Raw genomic sequence first — 21,687 nt, 5'->3', positions numbered from 1 at the left:
CTAATTTGTCAAAGAAGAATTTTTTTGGGAAAGCCTTAGTTTACTATTCCTTTTGTTCAACACAGAAAATAATTTAAAATGATGACGCCTGAACTGCAGTCTTAAGAGACATATGTAGTCTGAATTAGCTTTGGCAATCAAAGCATTTTATTATTTCTACCATGTATGTAGCTCTAAAATTGTATAGTAAGATCTGATTTTCTGATTATTTGATGCCTTTCCTGTAATGTTTAAATAATATTAAAATTGTTTTAATTTTAAGATTTTGACATGTTTTTCTCTTAGATACATCACCTTGTTTTTCTTTACTTTTTCTTTTTGTGACAATCACAGAAAAAATATGGTAATTTTTAATTTTCTTCTGAGTATTATACTGCACTACTCACTGTCTGAAGCCTTGCCACAACTCGCTGAGCCAACTGAAAACTGCTCTGGCAAAAACCAGAAAATATCCTTCAGCCACTCATACAAGATTGATGTGCCCAAGTCTAGTCAGATCAAGGTGGAGCCACAACCCCTCCAAGATGATAGCCATATTCTCTTGGCTGCTGGTGAAATGGATGAGGGTGAGGAGCAAAACATTATATTCAGGCACAACATTCGGCTCCAGACGCCCAAAGGTGACTGTGAAGTCCTAGGGCAGCTCAAGTCATTGTTGGGAAGGATGGAGAAGATGGAGATTGAAGTGATACAACTGAGAGGGCTCTGTAATCCTCAGAGGTGCTGTGGAAGAGGCCAAGGTAAGAACTGTGTATGGTGACGATGGTATGTTGACACAAACTGCACCCCACCAAACCAAATGCAGTCCACAATTTGTTGTGGCCTGTTCAGCACTCAACAACACCATGTTCTCAAAGTTCCAGATGAATATCAAAATCAGGAGTTTGCCTTTTTGTTTGTAATATGTGGGCGACAGACTAGATTTAGTTCTATGGGTCACAATGTATGTTTTAGCTGAACTATGATGATATGTTTTAATTATTTGGGGTCTTTTATGTAGGTCTTTCTTCATCTAAATATTCTAACAATTTGACTCCCCTCCCTAAAGAACTGTGAATGCTTTTGTTTTTTGTTTGTATACCATCACAAAATTGTGTTATTCTGTGATGCAGTTATTGTGGTCCAGCATCCCATTTTGTCCATAAGCCACATAGACTGCCAGAAATTTCAAAAAGCCCAGCAAGTATCGATCAATCCAATTTGGCCATGGTAGTCCACGCTCTGGTTACATCCTGTATAGACTACTGCAACACTCTCTACATGGGGTTGCCTTTGAAGATTGTCCGGAAGCTTCAATTGGTCCAACGGATCGCAGTCAGGTTGTTAACAGGAGCCGCACTCAGGGAGCACACAACCCCTCTGTTATGCCAGCTCCACTGGCTTCCAGTTTGCTACCGGGCACAATTCAAAGTGTTGGCTTTAGCCTATAAAGCCCTAAACGGTTTTGGCCCAACTTACCTGTCTGAACGCATCTCCCCTTATGAACCTTCTAGGACTTTAAGATCATCCGGGGAGGCCCTGCTCTCGATCCTGCCTTTGTCACAAGCATGGCTGGTGGGGATGAGAGACAGCGCCTTCTCAGTGGTGGCCCCTCGGCTATGGAATGCTCCCCTTTAGGATATTAGATTTGCCCTCTCCCTTTTAACATTTTGGAAGAAAGTTAAGACTTGGTTTTTTGAGGAAGTGTTTGCAAATACAGTGTAACGGACATAGGAAAATTGACTGACTGGATGAATGTAATTGGACAGTGTTTTAATAAGGAGACTCAAATGTTTATTATTGGTTTTATCATGATTTTATATTATATTTTATCATGATTTTATATTACCTTAATTGTTTTTTTATTGTATTCTTATGCTTTGATGTTGACTGTAAACTGCCCTGAGTTGCCTGTAGCAAATAAATAAATAATAAAATAATTTCAGTTTTGAAACATGGAGATTAACAAGGTAGTAAGCTCTGCTACCAATTTAAAAGATGAATTGTTGCTCCTACAAGTTTCCAGGATGGGTAATTTGTCTTTTGTTTTAGTCAGGAAAAGAGTAGCTCAGGAAATATGTAGATTGGTTTGGAGCTCCCAGCCAAAAAAAGTTTCCATCTTGGAGATTCACTTTGCCTGCCTCCTTCACAGAGCAACATGAAAAAGGAAATAGACAACATCTTAGACATAAATGCCAAAATCAAATTGCTAGTCCAGACTTGAGCAGGCAAATCAATGTGACTTTGGTTAGTAGTGACTTTTCAAGTCCCTCTTCTTTAACTAGGTCTACCTATTGAAATAATAATTGGATCCGGCAGGGGTAAGCAAAGTATGGATCACCATATGTTGCTGAATGGTAGCTCCTGCCATTCCTAGACAGCAGATGCAATGGTCAGAAAGGATGGAAGTTTGAATTCAGCAACATCTGGATCTTCACACCCTGACTTAGGCCAAAATGAATTACTCTTATTTCTAAACTAGCCGCCCCCTGCCATGTGTTGCTGTGGCCCAATATATGTGTTTTGTGTTTGTATATATGTGTATATGTGTGCGTATATATTTGTGTATGTGTGTTTGTGTATATGTGATTTTGTGCATGCATTGTAATGTATTTTTCTCTTTTGGCTTTTTAAGTCTCTTCTGCTGTGTTTTTCAGTGTTTTTATGAGTGATGGTCACTCGTTGGCCTGAGAGGTGTATTGTGTCCAAATTTGGTGTCAATTCGTCCAGTGGTTGTTGAGTTATGTTAATCCCACAAATGAACATTACATTTTTATTTCTATAGATTAGCCGTCCCCTGCCACGCGTTGCTGTGGTCCACATGGGGGTTCTGTGTGGGAGGTTTGGCCCAATTCCATTGTTGGTGGGGTTCAGAATGCTTTGTGATTGTAGGTGAACTATAAATCCCAGCAACTACAACTCCCAAATGTCAAGATTATTTTCCCCCCAAATTCCACCAGTGTTCACATTTGGGCGTATTGAGTATTTGTGTAGATTTTGGTCCAGATCCATAATTGTTTGAGTCCACAGTGATCTCTGGATGTAGGTGAACTACAGCTCCAAAACCAAAGGACACTGCCCACCAAACCCTTCCAGTATTTTTTGTTGGTAATGGGAGAACTGTGTGCCACGTTTGGTTCAATTCCATCATTGGTGGGGTTCAGAATGTTCTTTGATTGTAGGTGATCTATAAATCCCAGCAACTACAACTCCCAAATGACAAACTCAATTTTTGTGTGTGAAGAACATACATTGGGTTGTTAGGTGTATTGTGTCCAAATTTGGTGCCAATTCATCCAGGGGTTTTTGAGTTCTGTGAATACCACAAACGAACATTACATTTCTATAGATTGGTCCTTGTTTCCTTGTTAGGATGAATGCCAAGTTCATTCAATGGATAATCTTCATAATTTTTCTTTCTTTTTTGTTTCCCATTTGCTTGGGTTCTGTTCATTTTGGACAGGTGTTTCCTCCTGCAGTGGCCATGGATCCTTCATCCAGGAGACCTGTGGCTGCAACTGTGACGAAGGCTGGGAAGGCCCAGATTGTTCCCGACCTACCTGCCCCAGAAGTTGCAATGGAAATGGGCGCTGCATTGGTGGCCGGTGTATTTGCAACGCCGGCTATGCCGGTGAAGACTGCAGCCAGCTCCTGTGTCCCGAGAATTGCAGTGGCAATGGACTTTGTATCAATGGCGTGTGTCACTGTTACACAGAGTTCACTGGGGATGATTGCAGTGAGAAGAGGTGTCCTGGTGATTGCAGTGGCAATGGATATTGTGACACTGGAGAGTGTTACTGTCAGGATGGTTTCACTGGACTTGACTGCTCGAAAGGTAAGAGGGTATTCCCTTGCTTGTGAGATAGGGGTAGTTTAAGGGTAATAAGCATCTTCCAGCTCTGTCTACTTCGGTTGTATATAGAGAGGCAGGTGATGGGAGAGGTGACATTCTAGTGGCCTGCTAGGATTCCTGTTTCTCTGGACAGAGGAATGTTTTCAGTGTGTACCTCAAGATCTCTCAACAGAGCAAGTGTTCTGTTGTTGGGGTGGGGTAAATAACCTATTTAATCTATGTATTGTCGAAGGCTTTCATGACCAGAACAACTGGGTTGTTGTAGTTTTTTTGGGCTGTATGGCCACGTTCTAGAAGCATTCTCTCCTGATGTTTTACCTGGATCTAGGGCAGGCATCCTCAGAGATTGTGTGGTATAGTTAATCTATTTTGAGAAAAAAAAACTCCTTATACATAAAAATTAAGGTTATTTTTGTTGCAGTAAGTTATAACAGGATCAAGTGTGTGTTAAAGAAAAGCCTTATGATGCTAATTATTATGTGCAGCTGGTAATGTAGGTCAGCCAGCATGTTTGGGCCACACCTGGTGGGGTATAACTGTATGGATTTTAGAATACAGTTAAGAGAAGCAATGTGTTACTCTGAGGCAGAGAAGCAATATGTTGTAATGCCGCTATGCTCTAACACCGATGTTCTTTGCTATGGTAGAATAGCTATTTACTCAAGGTTTATGTTTTGCTCTCTCATTTGAATGAAGATGAAGAAACCTTATTCTGTGTTACTTACAAGGACTATGTAAGTTTATTACACTGTTTGATTTTGTATGCAACGCTTATGCCTCTTCTGATCCCTTTTCCTCTTGCCTGTGTATCTTTTGCATGGGACTTGACTAAAATCCGCTCTCCACAACAATTTTCCCATCATAGTAAATGTCACAGTATTTGGGAATGTACGATCATCTTCGGGTTATTGGGAAAGGCTTTTTTTGCTAGTTTTGAACTTTAGTACTGGGGTGTGCAAAATGGCAGAAATCAATTCTGTTTTTGTTCTGTTTTTGTTTTGACCCCCCCCCCCCCTTTCTGTTTTTGGGAGAATTCCGGAAGATTGGGGGGGGGGGGTGGATTCGTAATTCAGGATCTGTAGTTCTGTTTCTGTTTTGGGAAGAATCCTTCTTTGTAGGCTTTTATACAGAAGCTGGATGGCCATCTGTCAAGGGTGATCTGAATGCAATATTCCTGCTTCTTGGCAGGGGGTTGGACTGGATGGCCCATGAGGTCTCTTCCAACTCTATGATTCTATGATACTGAATGTATTGATTGGCAAATATTTAACATTCCCTTCAGAGTAGCTCTGACTTATCTTTAAGAGAGGATAAACTCGCATATTAAATATTAGCCAGTATTTTGTTGCAATTTTGACAAGAATATTCGATGAAAAGCAAGAAACCGAATGTTACAATACCACATGCAGTAGATTTACTGATTGCTTCATTATCAAAGACTAATTCCTTCTTTGGCTCAGATTTCAAATACTGTCATTATCTTCCGTTGTCGTCACAGCTGTACATTCTTAAAAGAAAATGTATTCCAGCACTGACTGCCTTAATTGTGGTCTTAAACAACTGTACTATTTGCACAATTATGGGTTGTGTTGCCAAGATGGGCTGGTAGGGCAAAAGTATGAAATGTTAAGGTTGTGGCCTCAGGACTCCAGCCAGTAACACAGTGCATAAAACCACAAGGATGTAGTAATGTAGTAATGCATGATGATGAGCACACATATATTATCTTGATACATTTCTTTTGGGCTCCAGGCCTGGGTTTGGAGATGACATAGTCTTGGCTGAACTGATCATTGATCTTTGCCAGGAGAGTAATGATGGTCCTCCTGGATGTCTTGACAATTTTTGAGATCATCAGTCATGGTATTTGGCTGGATGGACTACAGGTTCGCTGGAATTGGGATCATTGTGCAACGTGGGTTCTACCACAACCTACCAGGATGTTTTCCAGGAAGTGGCATCATGGGGCATTTGCTTGACTCCATTAGAAATGTGCAGTGTTCTTCAGGGTTTCATTATATTTTCATTCTCCAAAATCTGTATGAAACTTCTATGTGAGGCCATCAAGGCATTTGAGCAAAGTATCAAGAGAATACTGATGGCACCTAGGTTTTACCTCCTCCATCATTGTCAAGTAAGACTTTGCCATGCTTGTTGTACAACTCAGCCCTAAACAAAAATGTTCTTGGTGGTGAGACCTATTCCAGGGTTCATTTGGAGTTCAGAAAAATGCATTGGATAGACTGCACCAGTTCTAGTTTCGTAGATATCATTATCATGGTTTTCTGTGTCTGAGCAGATGGTGATTGATAGATGGTGTATGTTCTGTATCTCAAAAACCAGTGCTGATAGGGAAAAACTGGTGCCATATTTTGGAATCAGCAAATCAGAAATACCCAGAAAAAAATCTAATATGTCTACATAGGGACCACCAAATGCAGCGCCCAAACATGAATCAAGGAACATGAAAGGCATTGCAGACTACTTCAGCCAGAGAAGTCAGCCATAGCAGAGCACCTGATGAACCAACCTGGACACAGCATATTATTTGAGAACACAGAAATGCTGGACCATTCTCACAACCACCATGTCAGACTACACAAAGAAGCCATTGAAATCCACAAGCATGTGGACAATTTCAACAGAAAGGAAGAAACCATGAAAATGAACAAAATCTGGCTACCAGTATTGAAGAACTCAAAAATTACAACAGCAAAACAACAGAGTAAGCAATCAGGCACATCAGATCACCTCTCTACAAGAGTTTCCCCAGGCATTTCCAAGCCATTAAATGCTAATCAAGGTGGTCAGTTGAAACATTCACACCTAGCTCCAGCAGACAAGAGTCCTTTGTCCTACCCTGGTCATTCCACAGATATATAAAGCCATTTTCCTACTTCCAACAGACCTCACTACCTCTGAGGATGCTTGCCATAGATGCAGGCGAAACATCAGGAGAAAATGCCTCTAGAACATGGCCATTTAGCCCGGAAAACCTACAACAACCCATCTAATATGTATGTTGGCCATTGAGGGGCAGATATGGGTTTGATGAAGGACAGTGAACTTTTACTGAACTCCAAGAGAGAAATATGATTGTTGGGTAATTTTTGGGATTGGGATTTGGTTAGGATCTGGATGGGATCGCATTCTGCTTAAAGAATAGGATTGTAGTCAGGGTACTTCTTCATCTATCTCTGGATGTGAAGATGGCATCCATGACTTGGAATGTCTTTGTCCGGTTTTACCTGATGGGCCAGATGTGATATTATCGCATATCATCCACTAACTGCTCCTTTGAATTATTGCAGCACTCTTTTTCTGAGGTTGTTGTTGAAGGTGATCCAGAAACAAGGCTGGCCCTTTCTTTGGATGATGATGATGATGATGATGATGATGATGATTTATTTTTATTTATCGTGTCAGCAGCTGACCAAACAGTTGTATTGCATTTTTAAACAAACAAACAAACAAACAAACCACAAAGTTTGCAAGCTTGGTAGTTGATTAAATGTCCTTTAACCAGTAGCTGGCCACTTGGAGTGTCTCTGGTGTTACTATAAGAAGGTCCTCCATTGTGCATGTAGCAGGGCTCAGGTTGCATTGCAGCAGGTAGTCTATGGTTTGCTCTTCTCCACACTCGCATGTCGTGGATTCCATTTTGTAGCCCCATTTCTTAAGGTTGGATCTGCATCTCGTGGTGCCAGAGCATAGTCTGTTTAGTGCCTTCCAAGTTGCCCAGTTTTCTGTGTGCCCAGGAGGGAATCTCTCATTTGGTATCAGCCATTGATTGAGGTTCTGGGTTTGAGCCTGCCACTTTTGGACTCTCGCTTGCTGAGGTGTTCCAGCAAGTGTCTCTGTAGATCTTAGAAAACTAGTTCTTGATTTAAGTCATTGACGTGACCCAAACAGGGGATGGGCTGGAGATGTCACTGCCTTGGTCCTTTCACTATTGGCTGCTACTTCCTGGCAGATGTCAGGTGGTGCAATACCGGCTAAACAGTGTAATTTCTCCAGTGGTGTAGGGCACAGACATCCTGTGATAATATGCAGCAATGATGATTATGATAATGATTATTGTAATGTAATGTATTAACTTGAAATTTGTGGTTTTTGTTTGTTCATTTGGAATATTCATTATCATGATGATGATGATGATGATGATGATGCAGATGATGATGATAATGATTATTCCAAATGAACAAACAAAACCACAAATTTCAAGTCAATACATTACATGATTACTGCAGAAAGACTGCTCTATGCACAAAAATGGAAAATTCAAGAACTACCCCTAAAAATGGTTACAAAAGTTTTAGAAATGGACAAGTTATCTTTCTTTATAAAGGAGAAGTCAACTGATTACTTTTCAAAAGAATTTCTTGGAGGTGGGAGGAGGGAAGTCCATTTTCATTTTTCATTACCATATTGATTATTGTTTTTCAATGCGGTGGGTGTGGCATGTGGAGAAATTTGTTTACATTGCCTTTATTAATTGCATAATAATACTTATATTGCTAATAATAATAATAATAATAATAATAATAATATAGATTGAAAAAAGAATTCACTGGCCATTGCTTTTGCTTCTCCTTTTCTTTTCTTTCCCTTTTTTGACTGCAGTGCTCGCTCCTTGGAATGTCCGTCTCCTCAAGACCACAGAGGATTCCTTGGCCATTGGATGGGATAAAATGATGGAGGTGGACTATTACGTCATCACCTACTTTCCCATTGGATATGAGGCCTCTGTGAAGGAAGTACGAGTGCCCAAAGACCATCTCAGCCATGAGATTCTGGGTCTTCTTCCTGGCACAAAGTACGTAATAGCACTTCGCAATGTAAGGAAGGGCATTTCCAGTGAGCCAGAACTCCTGCAAGCCAGCACAGGTAGGAGTGCTAAAATACTCTTGTCCTAATGATATCGAGCTCTTTTTGGGGGTTCTCCCAGCGAGGGGAGTCCCTAGGGACCGCAAATGGGGTCCTGACCTTGGTGAGCGGCCAGCGGATGCCAATTCAAAAAGACGCAAAAACGTTGAAAATCAATCTCACCAGAGGCTGAAGAGGAAATCTGCGACCGAGGCGTTTATTTAGCGATTCAGCTGAAAAGGATGCGTTACAGGGATGAATCCTCCATAAGCATACAGTACAGTGAATTTCAGGCATATTTATACAGGCAAAACAAAGAAATCCCGGTTTGAATCCCCCGCCCGCCTCCTGTCAGTTCCCTCTGTCCTGATTGGCCGGCTCCGGAACAGCTGGGAGGAGGCTTGGCCGCTGGTCCCGCCTTCCCTCCAATCGCCGGCCGCTGTCGCCTCCAGGGGGCCAATCAGAGCCCTCGGAGCGCCTGCGGAGATTGTCCAATCAGCGGCCAGGAGGCGGGATGTATTTTGACAGTGCAGAGGGGCGGAATGCCTGGGAGGCGTCCGCCAGCTGATTGATCACCTTTTGTTCTTCTCACGGCAGGGAGGCAGACGGGGGAACAAGGGATTTCCTGGGTTCCGATAACAGATGTGTAGAGGCACAAAGGGTGGGCTATGGGTGGCGTCTGGATCTCAACCTTGTGGACAAAGGGGGTCCTTAGTCACAAGGGAGCGTACACAAACACCATGATTGATTTAATCAGTCCGTTTTTCCGGGTTTTTTGGCTGACAAATCTTTGGCTTTTGTTCGTCTGACTCTGAAAACAAAGCCATAAGATATTGCCAGTATTTGTCCATGCAATGTCAATATGAATGGAGTTTCTTCCAAGGAAATTGGATTCCTTAACTGTAATCCCCAGGTCACATACTTTTATAGGGTAAAGTTCAAGAGGGGAAAAGTAAGGAAAGAGGGTGAGGGTACATCTCATTTCATTTCATTACATATCATATACTTCATATATATATTCTTCATAGACTTTCATAACTCCTAGATTTCATAGGAAAGATCCCCATCCCGCCCCAGTAAAGTTTATTAGAAAAAAAAAAACCACAGCAATTGATAGAGATAATCAGCAGAGTTCCTGAGGTATGATCCTTTGCAACAAGGGCATGCACCCACAGGCGGGGGCCATGCTTCCCAAGCGGCTTGGTTTTTGAGTTCATGGAGGGAGTCCGTGATGATAGGGCATCAAGTCAATCAGTGAGGGCAGAAAGGTCCGCAAGGAATCCGCAAATGGTGGAGAGTGGAATAATGTCCTTCGGAGAACTGCATCTCCCAGCCAAGGCCTGGGACCCATCTGGCCCCCTCCCCGGGGCTGCTGCAGCCGGCTGCCGCGGAGAAGCGGGAGAACCCAGCCACTGACAATCAGCTGTTTCTCTGCAAGACAGAAGTCCTCAAAACAAAACTAATTTTTCTCCCGGGAGGAGCAGCCCAAAACAGAGAAACGGAGATGGCAGATAGGCTTAGAATTAGTCAAAGAACAAAGCAAAATTGGAACGGCGGCGATCCGCCATGTTACGTGTTTTTGGTGGATAGCGAGGTCTGTAATGGAGGTTTCCGTATCCGCGGATTGGTTTAACGCAGATTCGGGGTCCGGGGGGCACCTGGAGGCACCCCCCGCGGGCTCACGGCCCTCCGGAGCCCAGAAAGGGGTTTATGGAAATGTTCATGGAGTGCTGAGCCAGGAAAGGATACAAAAGTAGCATGCGGAAAGATAAAAAGTTTCAAGTCTTCAAGTGTTTTATTGGGGAATGATACAAAGTAAGGGAGAGGGAAAGTTAGCCGAGGTTTGCAGGCATTCCTGGTCTTGAAGCTGGCGGCTGAGGCACATTTCATCTGCTGGCCTCAAAACTTGGCCCAGGAACTGCGGAACTCCCTGCTGCAGTTCATACTAATGTAAAAGCTGGGCTACCGGCAGTGCCCGCTGTCACTAAGATCTGCTTTGTCCAGTAAAATATGAGAAAATAAGCCATCACTCCAAACATAGTTTGATGTTTAAATATATACAATATAGGTGGTGATTTGCAAGCTACAGTTGGAAACCAAGTTTGGAAGTTAGTTTGCGATTCAAGGTCTGTACTGATTGACCATCTCTGGCTGTTTAAGGCCCATGAAGGCCCATTTTTTGAACAGGAAGTGACTGGAATGAAAATTTCTAGGCAATCTTCTGTTAGAATAGTCTTTTTTATTGGGCATTATCAAGTTCAATTTACAGTTTGATATAGGGGCCACGGTGGCACAACGGGTTAAATCGCTAAGCTGCAGAACTTGCAGACTGGAAAGTCGGTGGTTTGCATCCGTGGGATGGGGTGAGCTCTCTCTCATTGGCTTAGAAATGGAGATGAGCACCACCCCTGAGAGTCAGACTTGACTAGACTTAGTCTCAAGGGGAAACCTTTACTTTTACCTTTATAATGTTTGAACTGATTCCATGTATTGTATATATTTTGTTTGATTTTCTTGCTTAGGATTACCATCATACTTCAGTTTTATTTCTCAGTGTTATTTCAGAAATAGGTTATTATTTTCAGTCTCCCCAGCTTTCAAAATATTCTCCAGATTCTGACTATCAGGATAATTTACATACATAGTATGCAACTCAGATTAGCTGTCAAATGTTCATTCAATAAGAAGTAACAGACTGTTCTGATTCTCTAAGCACTGGATGCATTGGAAAGCATGGGGGCAGGCATGTAGCCGGGGGGGGGGGGGGGCTTGAGGGGCTTCAGCCCCCCCCCCTAAATTCTCATGGTGGTTCGCGAAAAGGCCTTACTGGTGCATTATTTAAACTGTTGTTTATTCATATCATGATCTGATCACCATACTCAATATATCCCATATGCATGGGGCTATTGGAGTAATGATACAAAAGGTTTGCTAGGGTAGACCCTCTTTCACTCAGACTCATCCCCCCCGAACCCCCCCTGAAAAAATCTCAGCCCCCCCCCCCCCCGAATCAAAATCCTGGCTACGGGCCTGCGTGGGGGCATTTTTCCCCCCACAGGATTGGGACTTAAGGGAGCTAACATTTTAAAACAGTGCACTACAAAAATTGACATAACAATTGAAATATTAAGAAGATCAAAACAATTTAAAACTTGGCACTTAACTCTATTAAACAAAGACTGTGGAACATTGCCCTCTGTGAGTTGTACTCTTGCTCATATGTTTCTTGTTCCCCATGCACCCTGAGTATACACTATGCTGGGCTTCTTCATGAAGCAAATTATCTTAAGAACTTGACTGTCACCAAATATTGCTGCCTCTTCTCCAATGCAAGGTGCAATGAGTTCCCACCTGAAGTGCTTCAAGGTAGATTTGTGGGAGTCCCATACAATACAAGATTTTGCCCATGTAATAACCAGGATGTTGAATGTATGTATCACATCTTATCGTCCTGTAGTTTTTATAAGTAGGCTCGGCTACAAATTATTAACCCACGACTGAGAAACTTATCCGGTAGATCAGCCCAATTCCATGTAAAGTTTTTATTAGGAGACAATTTCCCCCATGTGATCTTGGGTGTTGCCAAGTTTCTCTGATTCCTCTTTTTTTCCTAGCTGTATCTGCCATTGGTACAATCTGGGTCACAGAGAAAACCGAAAATTCGCTGGAAGTGGAGTGGGAGAATCCTGCAACAGAGGTGGATTATTACAAACTCAGATTCAGTTCATTACTTGGGGAGGAGAAGGAAGTGATAGTTCCCAAAAACAATGATGTCAAGAGCAGATATGTTCTCACAGGTAAGCAATAAAGTAGTGTTCATATGGAATTAGAGAATGGAGTTTTTTGAAGTTGAAAAATCTCACATGTGTTTGTTATTTTTAGCTGTTTTTAAATTAGCATCTGTGACTGTGAATAACCCTGAACCCAAGTGCTAGTTCTAATTTTGAGCAGAGCCATTAAATCAATGGAATTGTTGGGACTCAGCCTGTGTTTGACTCTGTGTGTGAACTTGAGCCCAAATCTCTGATTGTATTGCCTAATGTTGATAATATTGATGTAAATGTTGAAGGGCCTAGTTTGGATAGTTTGGCTGAAGTGATCAATGAGGAGGAGGTTCAAGATGGAAACAATTCGGGCAGTAAAAATACTACAGGCTTTGATTTAGAGACTTCAAGGGGAAAGCCAAGTTCTCATGAGAAAGAAAATTCGCTCCCTTCTCCTTCTGGCTCGGGCTTGCAAGATAACTTGTCACCTGGTCGGGCCAGTGATAACAGCCGCAGTTTAGAGATAGGCCAGAGCCGAAGGGAGACTCAATGTTTACGTAGGTCCGAGAGAATTCGACAACTGAAACCAAAGATTAGAGTTTTCCGGAATCAGTTTCTGGGATTTAAGATTTGCCTTGAGGGGGATTTCCTCAGACCAAGCATCGTTTCGTTCAAGTACAAAGCTCCAAGGTTTTCCAGTTTCCAGTGGCCTGGTCTCCAAGGGAATTTCTGGCTTCAAGTGAGATTTAGCAGGGGCTAATCTGTTCACGGATTTCTATTGAGAGTTTTATGGATTTTACTGCTTTGGATTTTCTGCAAGCTTTCTGGACATTGCTGTTTGATGTTTCATTTTGACTTCTTTACCTTTGGACTTCTATCTTTTTTATAGGCATCATTCAATAAAAGGGATTGTATTTTCCTAAACCAAGGTGTGGTGTATGTATGACAAGAGGGCCCTGTTTCCTGAGCTGGAGTGCAACAGGGATTTGCATAAATTTATTATTCAGTTATTGATTAAGGATGCTTCCCCACTGTAGAATTGATGCAGTTTGGCACCACTTTAACTGCCAGGGCTCAGTGCTACAGTATCATATGGGCTGAATTTTACAAGGTCTTCAGCCCTCTTTGCCAAGGGATACTGGCACCTCACCAAACTACGAATCCCAGGATTACATAGCATTGAGACATAGTACTTAAAGAGATACCAAACTGCTTTAAGGCTACAGTGTATATGTGCCCTAAGTAACTGTATTCTAATTGGTCCTAGCAGCTTAGATGTTAGCCATATAGCTTATGGAGAATCAAAGAATCGTAGAGTTGGAAGAGACCACAAGAGCCATAGAGCCTGACTCTTTGCAGTGCAGGAACACATAATCAAAGCATACCTGAGCGATGGCCATCCAGTCTATGGTTCAAAACCACCAAAGAAGATACTGTTGCAACATTCCTAAAATTGATATTAAGTGAATTGGGCAGTAATTGAGTCTTTTTCTTCCTTTTTGAAGATGTGGACGTTTGTCCTCTGCATCTCCTGGGATTTTTTCTGTAATCCAGGAATTCTAAAATATTATTCTTGGTGGTTCTGAGATTACTTCTGCCAGTTCTTTTAATACTGTTGGATGTAGTGGACCTGTTACTTATACACGTATGCTGCTTTTCTGATCACAGGGGCTCTGTAAACAATTAAAAATTGGGCACATTTTGATGAAGTAAAAGCAAAATAGAAGACAAGCATGAACAAATACATATATCTATATAAATAAAAATGTAAGGTTCGTTTGTGGGATTAACAGAACTCAATAACCACTGGACGAATTGACACCAAATTTGAACACAAGGCACCTACCAAAGCAATCTATGTCCTTCACACAAAAAAACCAAAAAAAAAAAAAAAACCCGGAAAGAACTTATTCTGCCACAAAGCTAAATGGCTATACAGAGCATGCATTAAAACGACACCCAATAATACCTATATGCCTTTAATAATAATATCTGTGTCTATAATAATATCTACATGCCAATAATAATAATAATAATAATAATAATAATAAATAATAATAATAAATAATAATAACTACATAATATCTTTGAACTGGGTTATATGGCAGTGTGGACTCAGGTAACCCGGGGCCCTTCCACACATCCAGTTGTGTATTGGTAGTATAGAAACCAGCTCTTCCTCTTTTCTTTCTTTCCCATTTCTCCACAATGGCCCACAGCAATGTGTGGCCGGGTACAGCTAGTTTATACTAACCAAAACAATATTAGAATTCGTCAAAATCCTAATGAAACCATATAATTCTTTTTACCCACCTGAAATCCAGGAATAGGGCCACAGTCAAAGTGTATCTAAAGGAAAGGCCCTGTCTTGTATATGCACCTGCCAATTTCTCATGGATGCTAGAGTTATAGAGGGACTTTTTATGAAGGACAGAAGATATGAGCAGGCTCATATGGAAGGAGAAGGTATTTCTGAGTTCTTGGTCCCAAAATGTTTGAAGCTTTGAAGATCAAAACCAGCATCTGGAAATGGTCTTAGGAAAACAATGGACTCTGGTATAGTTGGTTCAAGACTGGCAACACAAGTCATTAGTTGCAATTTATCTTTCCATTATCTTTACAGAAGATCATATTTCATATGTATCTTGCACAGACAATATCAAAATAGAAGTCCCCTATCAATCTGGACAGAAGAGGAAAGAAAAGACATTTTACTGCCCTTAGTGTTGGATATTTGTATTTTAAATGTTTTGTTTTACTGCCGATATGTTATTATAATGCCTTGTATTGTATTTTTTATTTTTTTATTTTGTTTATTGCTGTGTTGATTTACTGATGTATGTATTGTCAGGCTTGGCCTTATGTAAGCCACCCCGAGTCCCCCTAGGGAGATGGTGGCAGGCTATAAATAAAGTATTATTAATATTATTATTATTACTATATTATTATTATTATTATTATTATTATTATTACTCATTATTGTTTGCCTCTACCTTCTCTCTTTACAGGCCTGAAACCAGGAACACTGTATAAGATTACTGTCATATCTGTGAAGGGAGAGATGGAAGGGAAGCCATCCACAGTGAACGGCTGGACAGGTAAAAATAAAGATCTTTTGCTAAAGTGTGAGGAGTTATTACAATCAGGACTGCTATTGTTTGTCACAACTAACACAACAATCTGTCAAAACACGATCTTTTTACGTTTACTAAATTGCTCTCAATCCATGGCAACATATTCAGACTTCTGACATTAATATCTTTAACAAGTAATATCTACTTACAGTCAGTATATATGTGTATGTGAGTGGGATTGTGACAACTAGTTTCACTGCTGACTTCACATATTGCACCAACACCATGCTACTATATTGGGGCATTTTGTTGTGTTCCTCTATCCTCAAACAGCTCCAAAACCTCCAGGGTCCTTTTATCCAATCAAATACTGGAGGCAAGAAGATCATTCAACAGGTTTATTTGATCAAATCACCCTGCAGGGTGAACACAAAAAGTGCCACACAAGACTGAGATGCAGCTCAGTTTTAAAGTCAACATCTTGAGCATGCACACAATGTTTTTTTTAAAAAAACAAACAAATGTGTGAAATGTAGCTGTTGGAGCTTTCTTCTATTGGAGTGAAATTTTCACACTATTCTTTTTCTTAAAGCTGGCTGGATCATAGACATATGTTTCAGCGTCTTCTGCCTGCACCGCATGCCTGTTGTTTTGAGTGTTGTATTTGGTTTTAGATTTACTTTAATTTACTTCTGCCTTCAATGTTTTTTGGCCTGTGAGATTGGAACATAGAGATTTTGCTTTGTTTGGGGCAGTCGATCATCGCTGTGGAATGTCCTGATCTTGCAGATGGTGCAGCCTTTTAAAGAGCTTTGATCTGAACATTTTGTGCTTTGGGTTGGTTATGGCAAAGCAGCTTCTGGAAACTGGGAAGGCAATCGAAAGGGCATACATGGAAAAGCAACTGTGTAGACTCTGCTGCCAAAACACAAAAATATCTAATATATATTGTGAGATCAACAGCTTCTGGAATCCTTGTAGTTTCCGTTTCAGCACCTATAAAGAGTATTTTCGAATATATATTGTAGGAGGCTTTCACAGCTGGAATCACCGGGATGTTGTGTGATTTCTGAGCTATATGGGTGTTTTCCAGCAGCATTTTCTCCTGACGTTTTGCCTGCATCTGTGGCTGGCATATTCAGAGGATCTTTTCTCTAATCTGGATTGTACTATTACAAAATAAACACAATTCAGCATAATAATAGCTGTTAGGTATTAATTAGTGCTTATCATCCCCATTAGTGCTTATCACCCCCATGGCACCAAAGAAACAACTTTAACTGACGATTTTTTTTTGTTTTTTTAAAAAAATCTATGAATATTAAACAATCTTACATGTTAACTCTTCATTCATCTTTTCTCAATGAAATTGGAATTACTGACTGGACATGTCACAGAAGATACAGTAATTTCCCAAGACAAGGGCCAGCCTCTCTCAATGCAATGTCAGAGGTTGGATTAGAGTGCCCATAATTATTGTATTATTATAGGAATTCAACACTGGAGGTGATGGCATTAAGCAGGGTCTGTAGGCACAGATAAAAGTAGTACTGCCATTCTAGCAAGTCCCAACAAGGAATATATTCTTTACATCTGGGCTGTGAACAAGAAGAATCAGAAGGCAATAACTAAAAGTCATATTAGATATTAGGGTTGTGCGCAGATTTCATTTCCTTCGTTTCCTCTATTTCCTTTGGTACCGTTGGTACTTCGGGAGCTCGTAATGGGAAGGGCCCTTCCGGTACAAAAACCCACCCAACACGAAAGCAAGCAGGAGCTGATCTTATTCATCGTCACAATTAATCTTTTTTATTTTCCTTTATTTTCCTTTATTTTCCTGATTCTTTTTATTTAGTGGGATTGACTAGGAGTTGGTAACCTTAAGGAGAGTGAGTGAGGTGAACATGTGCACATTTGGGGGCTTGGAGACAGAGAGTCACCCTTTTAGCTTATTTTTCTCCTTCCCTTCCTCTCCTTCAGAAAATACTTCTAAAAGATAATGCTAATTATTAATACTAGTAATCCCAGCAAACAAAAATGAAGCAATAAACCAAAGCAGAAAGGAGATTGCAGCCTTGCAGGTAAGTGAGGGAATTTTTAAGGTAGTCCAGGGAGGGTAGCTCAACTGAGCGGCAGGTCATTGCTCTTCCTTTCCTGGGCCTCCTTAAAATGCCTTAAAGCTGCTGGTGCTAGAAGAGAAGAAAGCTTGGGTGCCTGTCTCAACTCTAGAGTAGAACAGGTTTAAGAAGGATCAAATGCAGTCATCTCATTTACAAACAGAAGGGAAAAAAATCCAGAAAGAGTATATCTTAACTCTGATGCTTTATGAGGTCTTAATGAAGGATATGGAAGGGGGCCTGTGGGAAGCTCCCCCCCTATAATGGGCTGGAGGGTGCTTTCTCAACTCTGTTGCTGACACCCAGGCTTCTGTGAAGAGAAGAAAGGAAAGACTCCCAGGGGGAAAGGGAGCCTCATAAGTCCCCATTGCCACTAATAGTTTATTTGGATGTTGAATGAAAACACCCATTTGGCAGTGTGCTTGTTTTCGGGAGACACTGGAAAACGGATATACGGGGCTTCCGGTAACTGGCAAGCAGAAATGGATGGCGATTTATCCGAAATGTACAAGCCTATTAGATCCATATATTGTAGCAAGGTGGTCTCCAGTATCTAGGACTTGCAAATGAGACTTTACCCCACTCCTCTGAGAGTGATCTTTGAATGATGTGAGCTTCCAACAATTGAAGAGATAAAATTACTATTCATTTTGTCTCTTGTCGCTCTGAAACTTAATCTTAAGAAAACTTTTACATAGCTTTTGGCTAGAAGGAGTAGTCAGTGATGTCGGAGATGGGTTCTCAGTAAACAATTGACTTGGAGTTCTTCCCTTGAACTCATTATTTTCTCCAACAGTTCATTTTCAGATATCATAGCACCTGTCCAAGTATGGTGACTTTTGGAGCTGCTGTTCATGCATAGGCTTTTTATATTTGCCAATTGTGGATACCCTGGCTCTATTTTGCTGGTGTACATCTGAATTTTGCATTCCATTGTCCTTCTGTCCCAGTACTGCAGGAGCAAGAGATATACTGTGTATACTCGAGTATAAACCTAGATTTTTAGCCCCCTTTTTTAGGTTGAAAAAGTCCCTCGGTTTATACTCGAGTCAAGGTTATTTATTATTTTACTCAGTTGTTGTAGTTGTTGTTATTATTACATTTATTATTTTACTCTATTAATTATTATTATTATTATTGTCATTACGCTTATTATTTTACTCTGATATTATTACGTTGATCATTTTACTTTATTGTTGATATTGTTATTACATTTATTATTTTACTATATTGTTATTACATTTCCATTATTTTACTTATTGTTATTACATTTATTATTTTACTCTATTTATTTTTATTATTATTACACTTACTATTTTACTCTGATGTTATTACATTTATTATTTTACTCTATTATTATTATTACACTTATTATTTTACTCTGCTATTATTACATGTATTATTTTACTTTATTATTATTATTATAATATTTATTATTTTACTCTATTATTATCAGAAGGATACGTAAGCACATTTGCATTGAAGAAAGTTAGAATAATGGTTTAATCAGAGTTGGACAGTCTTAAATTACAGTTTTTATTATTATTTTACTCTATTATTATCAGAAGGATACGTAAGCACATTTGCATTGAAGAAAGTTAGAATAATGGTTTAATCAGAGTTGGACAGTCTTAAATTACAGTTTTATGTAAATATCCAGAAACATTTAACCTACTGATCCCTTAATTAATATAATTTTATTGGTACCTATTTATTTTGAAATTTACCAGTAGCTGCTGCATTTCCCACCCTCGGCTTATACTTGGGTTAATACGTTCTCCCAGTTTTTTGCGGTAAAATTAGGTTCTTGACTTCTACTCGAGTATATATGGTACTTTCTTTCATCCTCCTCGGGTCATCTTTCTAAATGTCAGACTGAGGAATATACACAGGATAATCTCAACCCTCTTGATGAACGGTTGTTGTTGTTTATTCATTCAGTCACTTCCAACTCTTCGTGACCTCACGGACCAGCCCACACCAGAGCTCCCTGTTGGCCGTCACCACTCCCAGCTCCTTCAGAGTCAAGCCAGTCACTTCAAGGATACCATCCATCCACCTTACCCTTGGTTGGCCCCTCTTCCATTTCCTTCCATTTTCCCCAGCATTATTGTCTTCTCTAAGCCTTCCTGTCTTCTCATGATGTGGCCAAAGTACTTCATCTTTGCCTCTAATATCTTTCCCTCCAATGAGCAGTCGGGCTTCATTTCCAGTATGGACTGGTTGGATCTTCTTGCACTCCAAGGCACTCTCAGAATTTTCCTCCAACGCCGCAGTTCAAAAGCGTCTATCTTTCTTCGCTCAGCCTTCCTTATGGTCCATAAGTTACTATGGGGAATACCATTGCTTTAACTATGTGGATCTTCGTTGCTAGTGTGATGTCTCTACTCTTCACTATTTTATCGAGATTAGTCATTGCTCCCCTCCCAAGAAGTAAACATCTTCTGATTTCCTGGCTGCAGTCTGCGTCTGCAGTAATCTTTGCACCTAGAAATACAAATGATGAAGAGGGAAAATCTTATCCTAGCACTTTCATTCAACTCTGGCTTAAAATCTTTCTTTTTATTAAAGAAATCGACAGCCCCCAAAACCTGGTGGTAAACCAAGTGACAGAGAGTGTAGTATCACTGTCTTGGAGTGACGTTCAGTCTCTGATTGACAAATACATGATGATCTACGGTTCTGCCAGTGGGGACTCTAAGGAATTATCTTTGGGCAAAGACAAGAACAGCACAGTCTTGAAACACCTGAAACCAGGCATGGAGTACTTCATCTACCTCTGGGCTGAGAGGGGAACCCAGCAAAGCAATGGGACAAGCATTATAGTGGTTACAGGTAACACCTGGAAGCTTTGGGAGTGTAGAGCAGGGAGGTAGATGCTGAAGTACAGAAGAGTTGATGTCGTACATGTCCCTTTTCATACCATACTGATCTGGTAGATCATATTTGTGATGGCTTCCTTTTTAGTTTAATCTTTTACACCAGGGGTCCTCAAGCTTTTAGACAGAGGGCCAGGCCACAGTCTCTCAACCAGTTGGAGGGCCAGATTATAATTTGGAAAAAAAATGAATGTGCAGACTGCACATATCTTATGTGTAGTGCAAAAACACTTAAAAACAATCAATAATTACAGCGAAGAACAATTTTAACAAATATAAACTTGTCGAAGGCTTTCATGGCCGGAATCACTGGGTTGTTGTAGGTTTTTTCGGGCTATATGGCCATGGTCTAGTCCTCACTACCTCTGAGGATGCTTGCCAGGCGAACCGTCAGGAGAGAATGCCTCTAGACCAGGGGTCCTCTAACTTTTTAAACAGAGGGCCAGGTCACAGTCCCTCAAAGTGTTGGAGGGCCGGATTATAATTTGGAAAAAAAATGAATGAATTCCTATGCACACTCCACATATCTTATTTGTAGTGCAAAAACACTACAATAACACTGTTCTACAAATTTTCAGTTTTTTTCAGTTGCGGAAACGAAATGTGCCATTTCTTAATAAATTTAACATGCTGAATTCAAATATAATAATTAAATGTGTTAATTGGCTCTGGTTTTTATGCAATAACTATTTCAATTTTCTCAATAGGTAATTCGTTAATATTATGATAATGCGCCTAACCTTACTGCATGTATATAAACCGTGAATATTTACTAAATTTTAGTCAAATTATATTGCCAATAGTTTATACATGAGAAATATTTATTTAATTAGTCTATTGTTTATGTTTGTGCAGCAAGAAACTATATTAGTAGGCCTAATGCAGTTGAAAAGTCTGAAAGTTTAAATGTCGCTTTAATCGTGACTTTAGTTTATATCCTGTTTGCTTCTCTTGACTTTTCTTTTGTATTCAAGGAAAGGATTGTCTCTTACAATGCTCTAGCAGTAGTCTGACAGCACTGACGGAGTCCATTTACCTTGATATCTTTTTTCCATAGTGCTTTATTTACACACGTGCGAGGCATAACTACAGTAAAAAGAACAATGTAAAACTATGTTTAACAATACTGTCTCAGTCTTCAACTGACTGACCCTC

The 21,687-nt window shown here is 40.3% G+C and overlaps 1 protein-coding gene across 1 annotated transcript in view; it reads left to right on the top strand.

Annotated features, from left to right (window-relative positions):
* The first annotated feature begins 340 nt into the window (after positions 1 to 340).
* The window catches only part of TNN (tenascin N), a 44,313-nt gene continuing 22,966 nt past the window's right edge, over positions 341 to 21,687 (top strand). The window contains exons 1-5 of the mRNA XM_067467048.1: positions 341 to 740; positions 3,443 to 3,814; positions 8,456 to 8,719; positions 12,313 to 12,495; positions 15,471 to 15,560. Coding sequence (XP_067323149.1) covers positions 341 to 740; positions 3,443 to 3,814; positions 8,456 to 8,719; positions 12,313 to 12,495; positions 15,471 to 15,560 — 1,309 coding nt within the window. The remainder of the gene's footprint in view (positions 741 to 3,442; positions 3,815 to 8,455; positions 8,720 to 12,312; positions 12,496 to 15,470; positions 15,561 to 21,687) is intronic.

This window comes from Anolis sagrei, chromosome 4 (assembly GCF_037176765.1).
Source record: "Anolis sagrei isolate rAnoSag1 chromosome 4, rAnoSag1.mat, whole genome shotgun sequence".
NCBI classification, from domain to species: domain Eukaryota; kingdom Metazoa; phylum Chordata; class Lepidosauria; order Squamata; family Dactyloidae; genus Anolis; species Anolis sagrei.
Note: the sequence above shows the minus strand (reverse complement) of the source record. Positions and strands in the feature narration are given on the sequence as shown.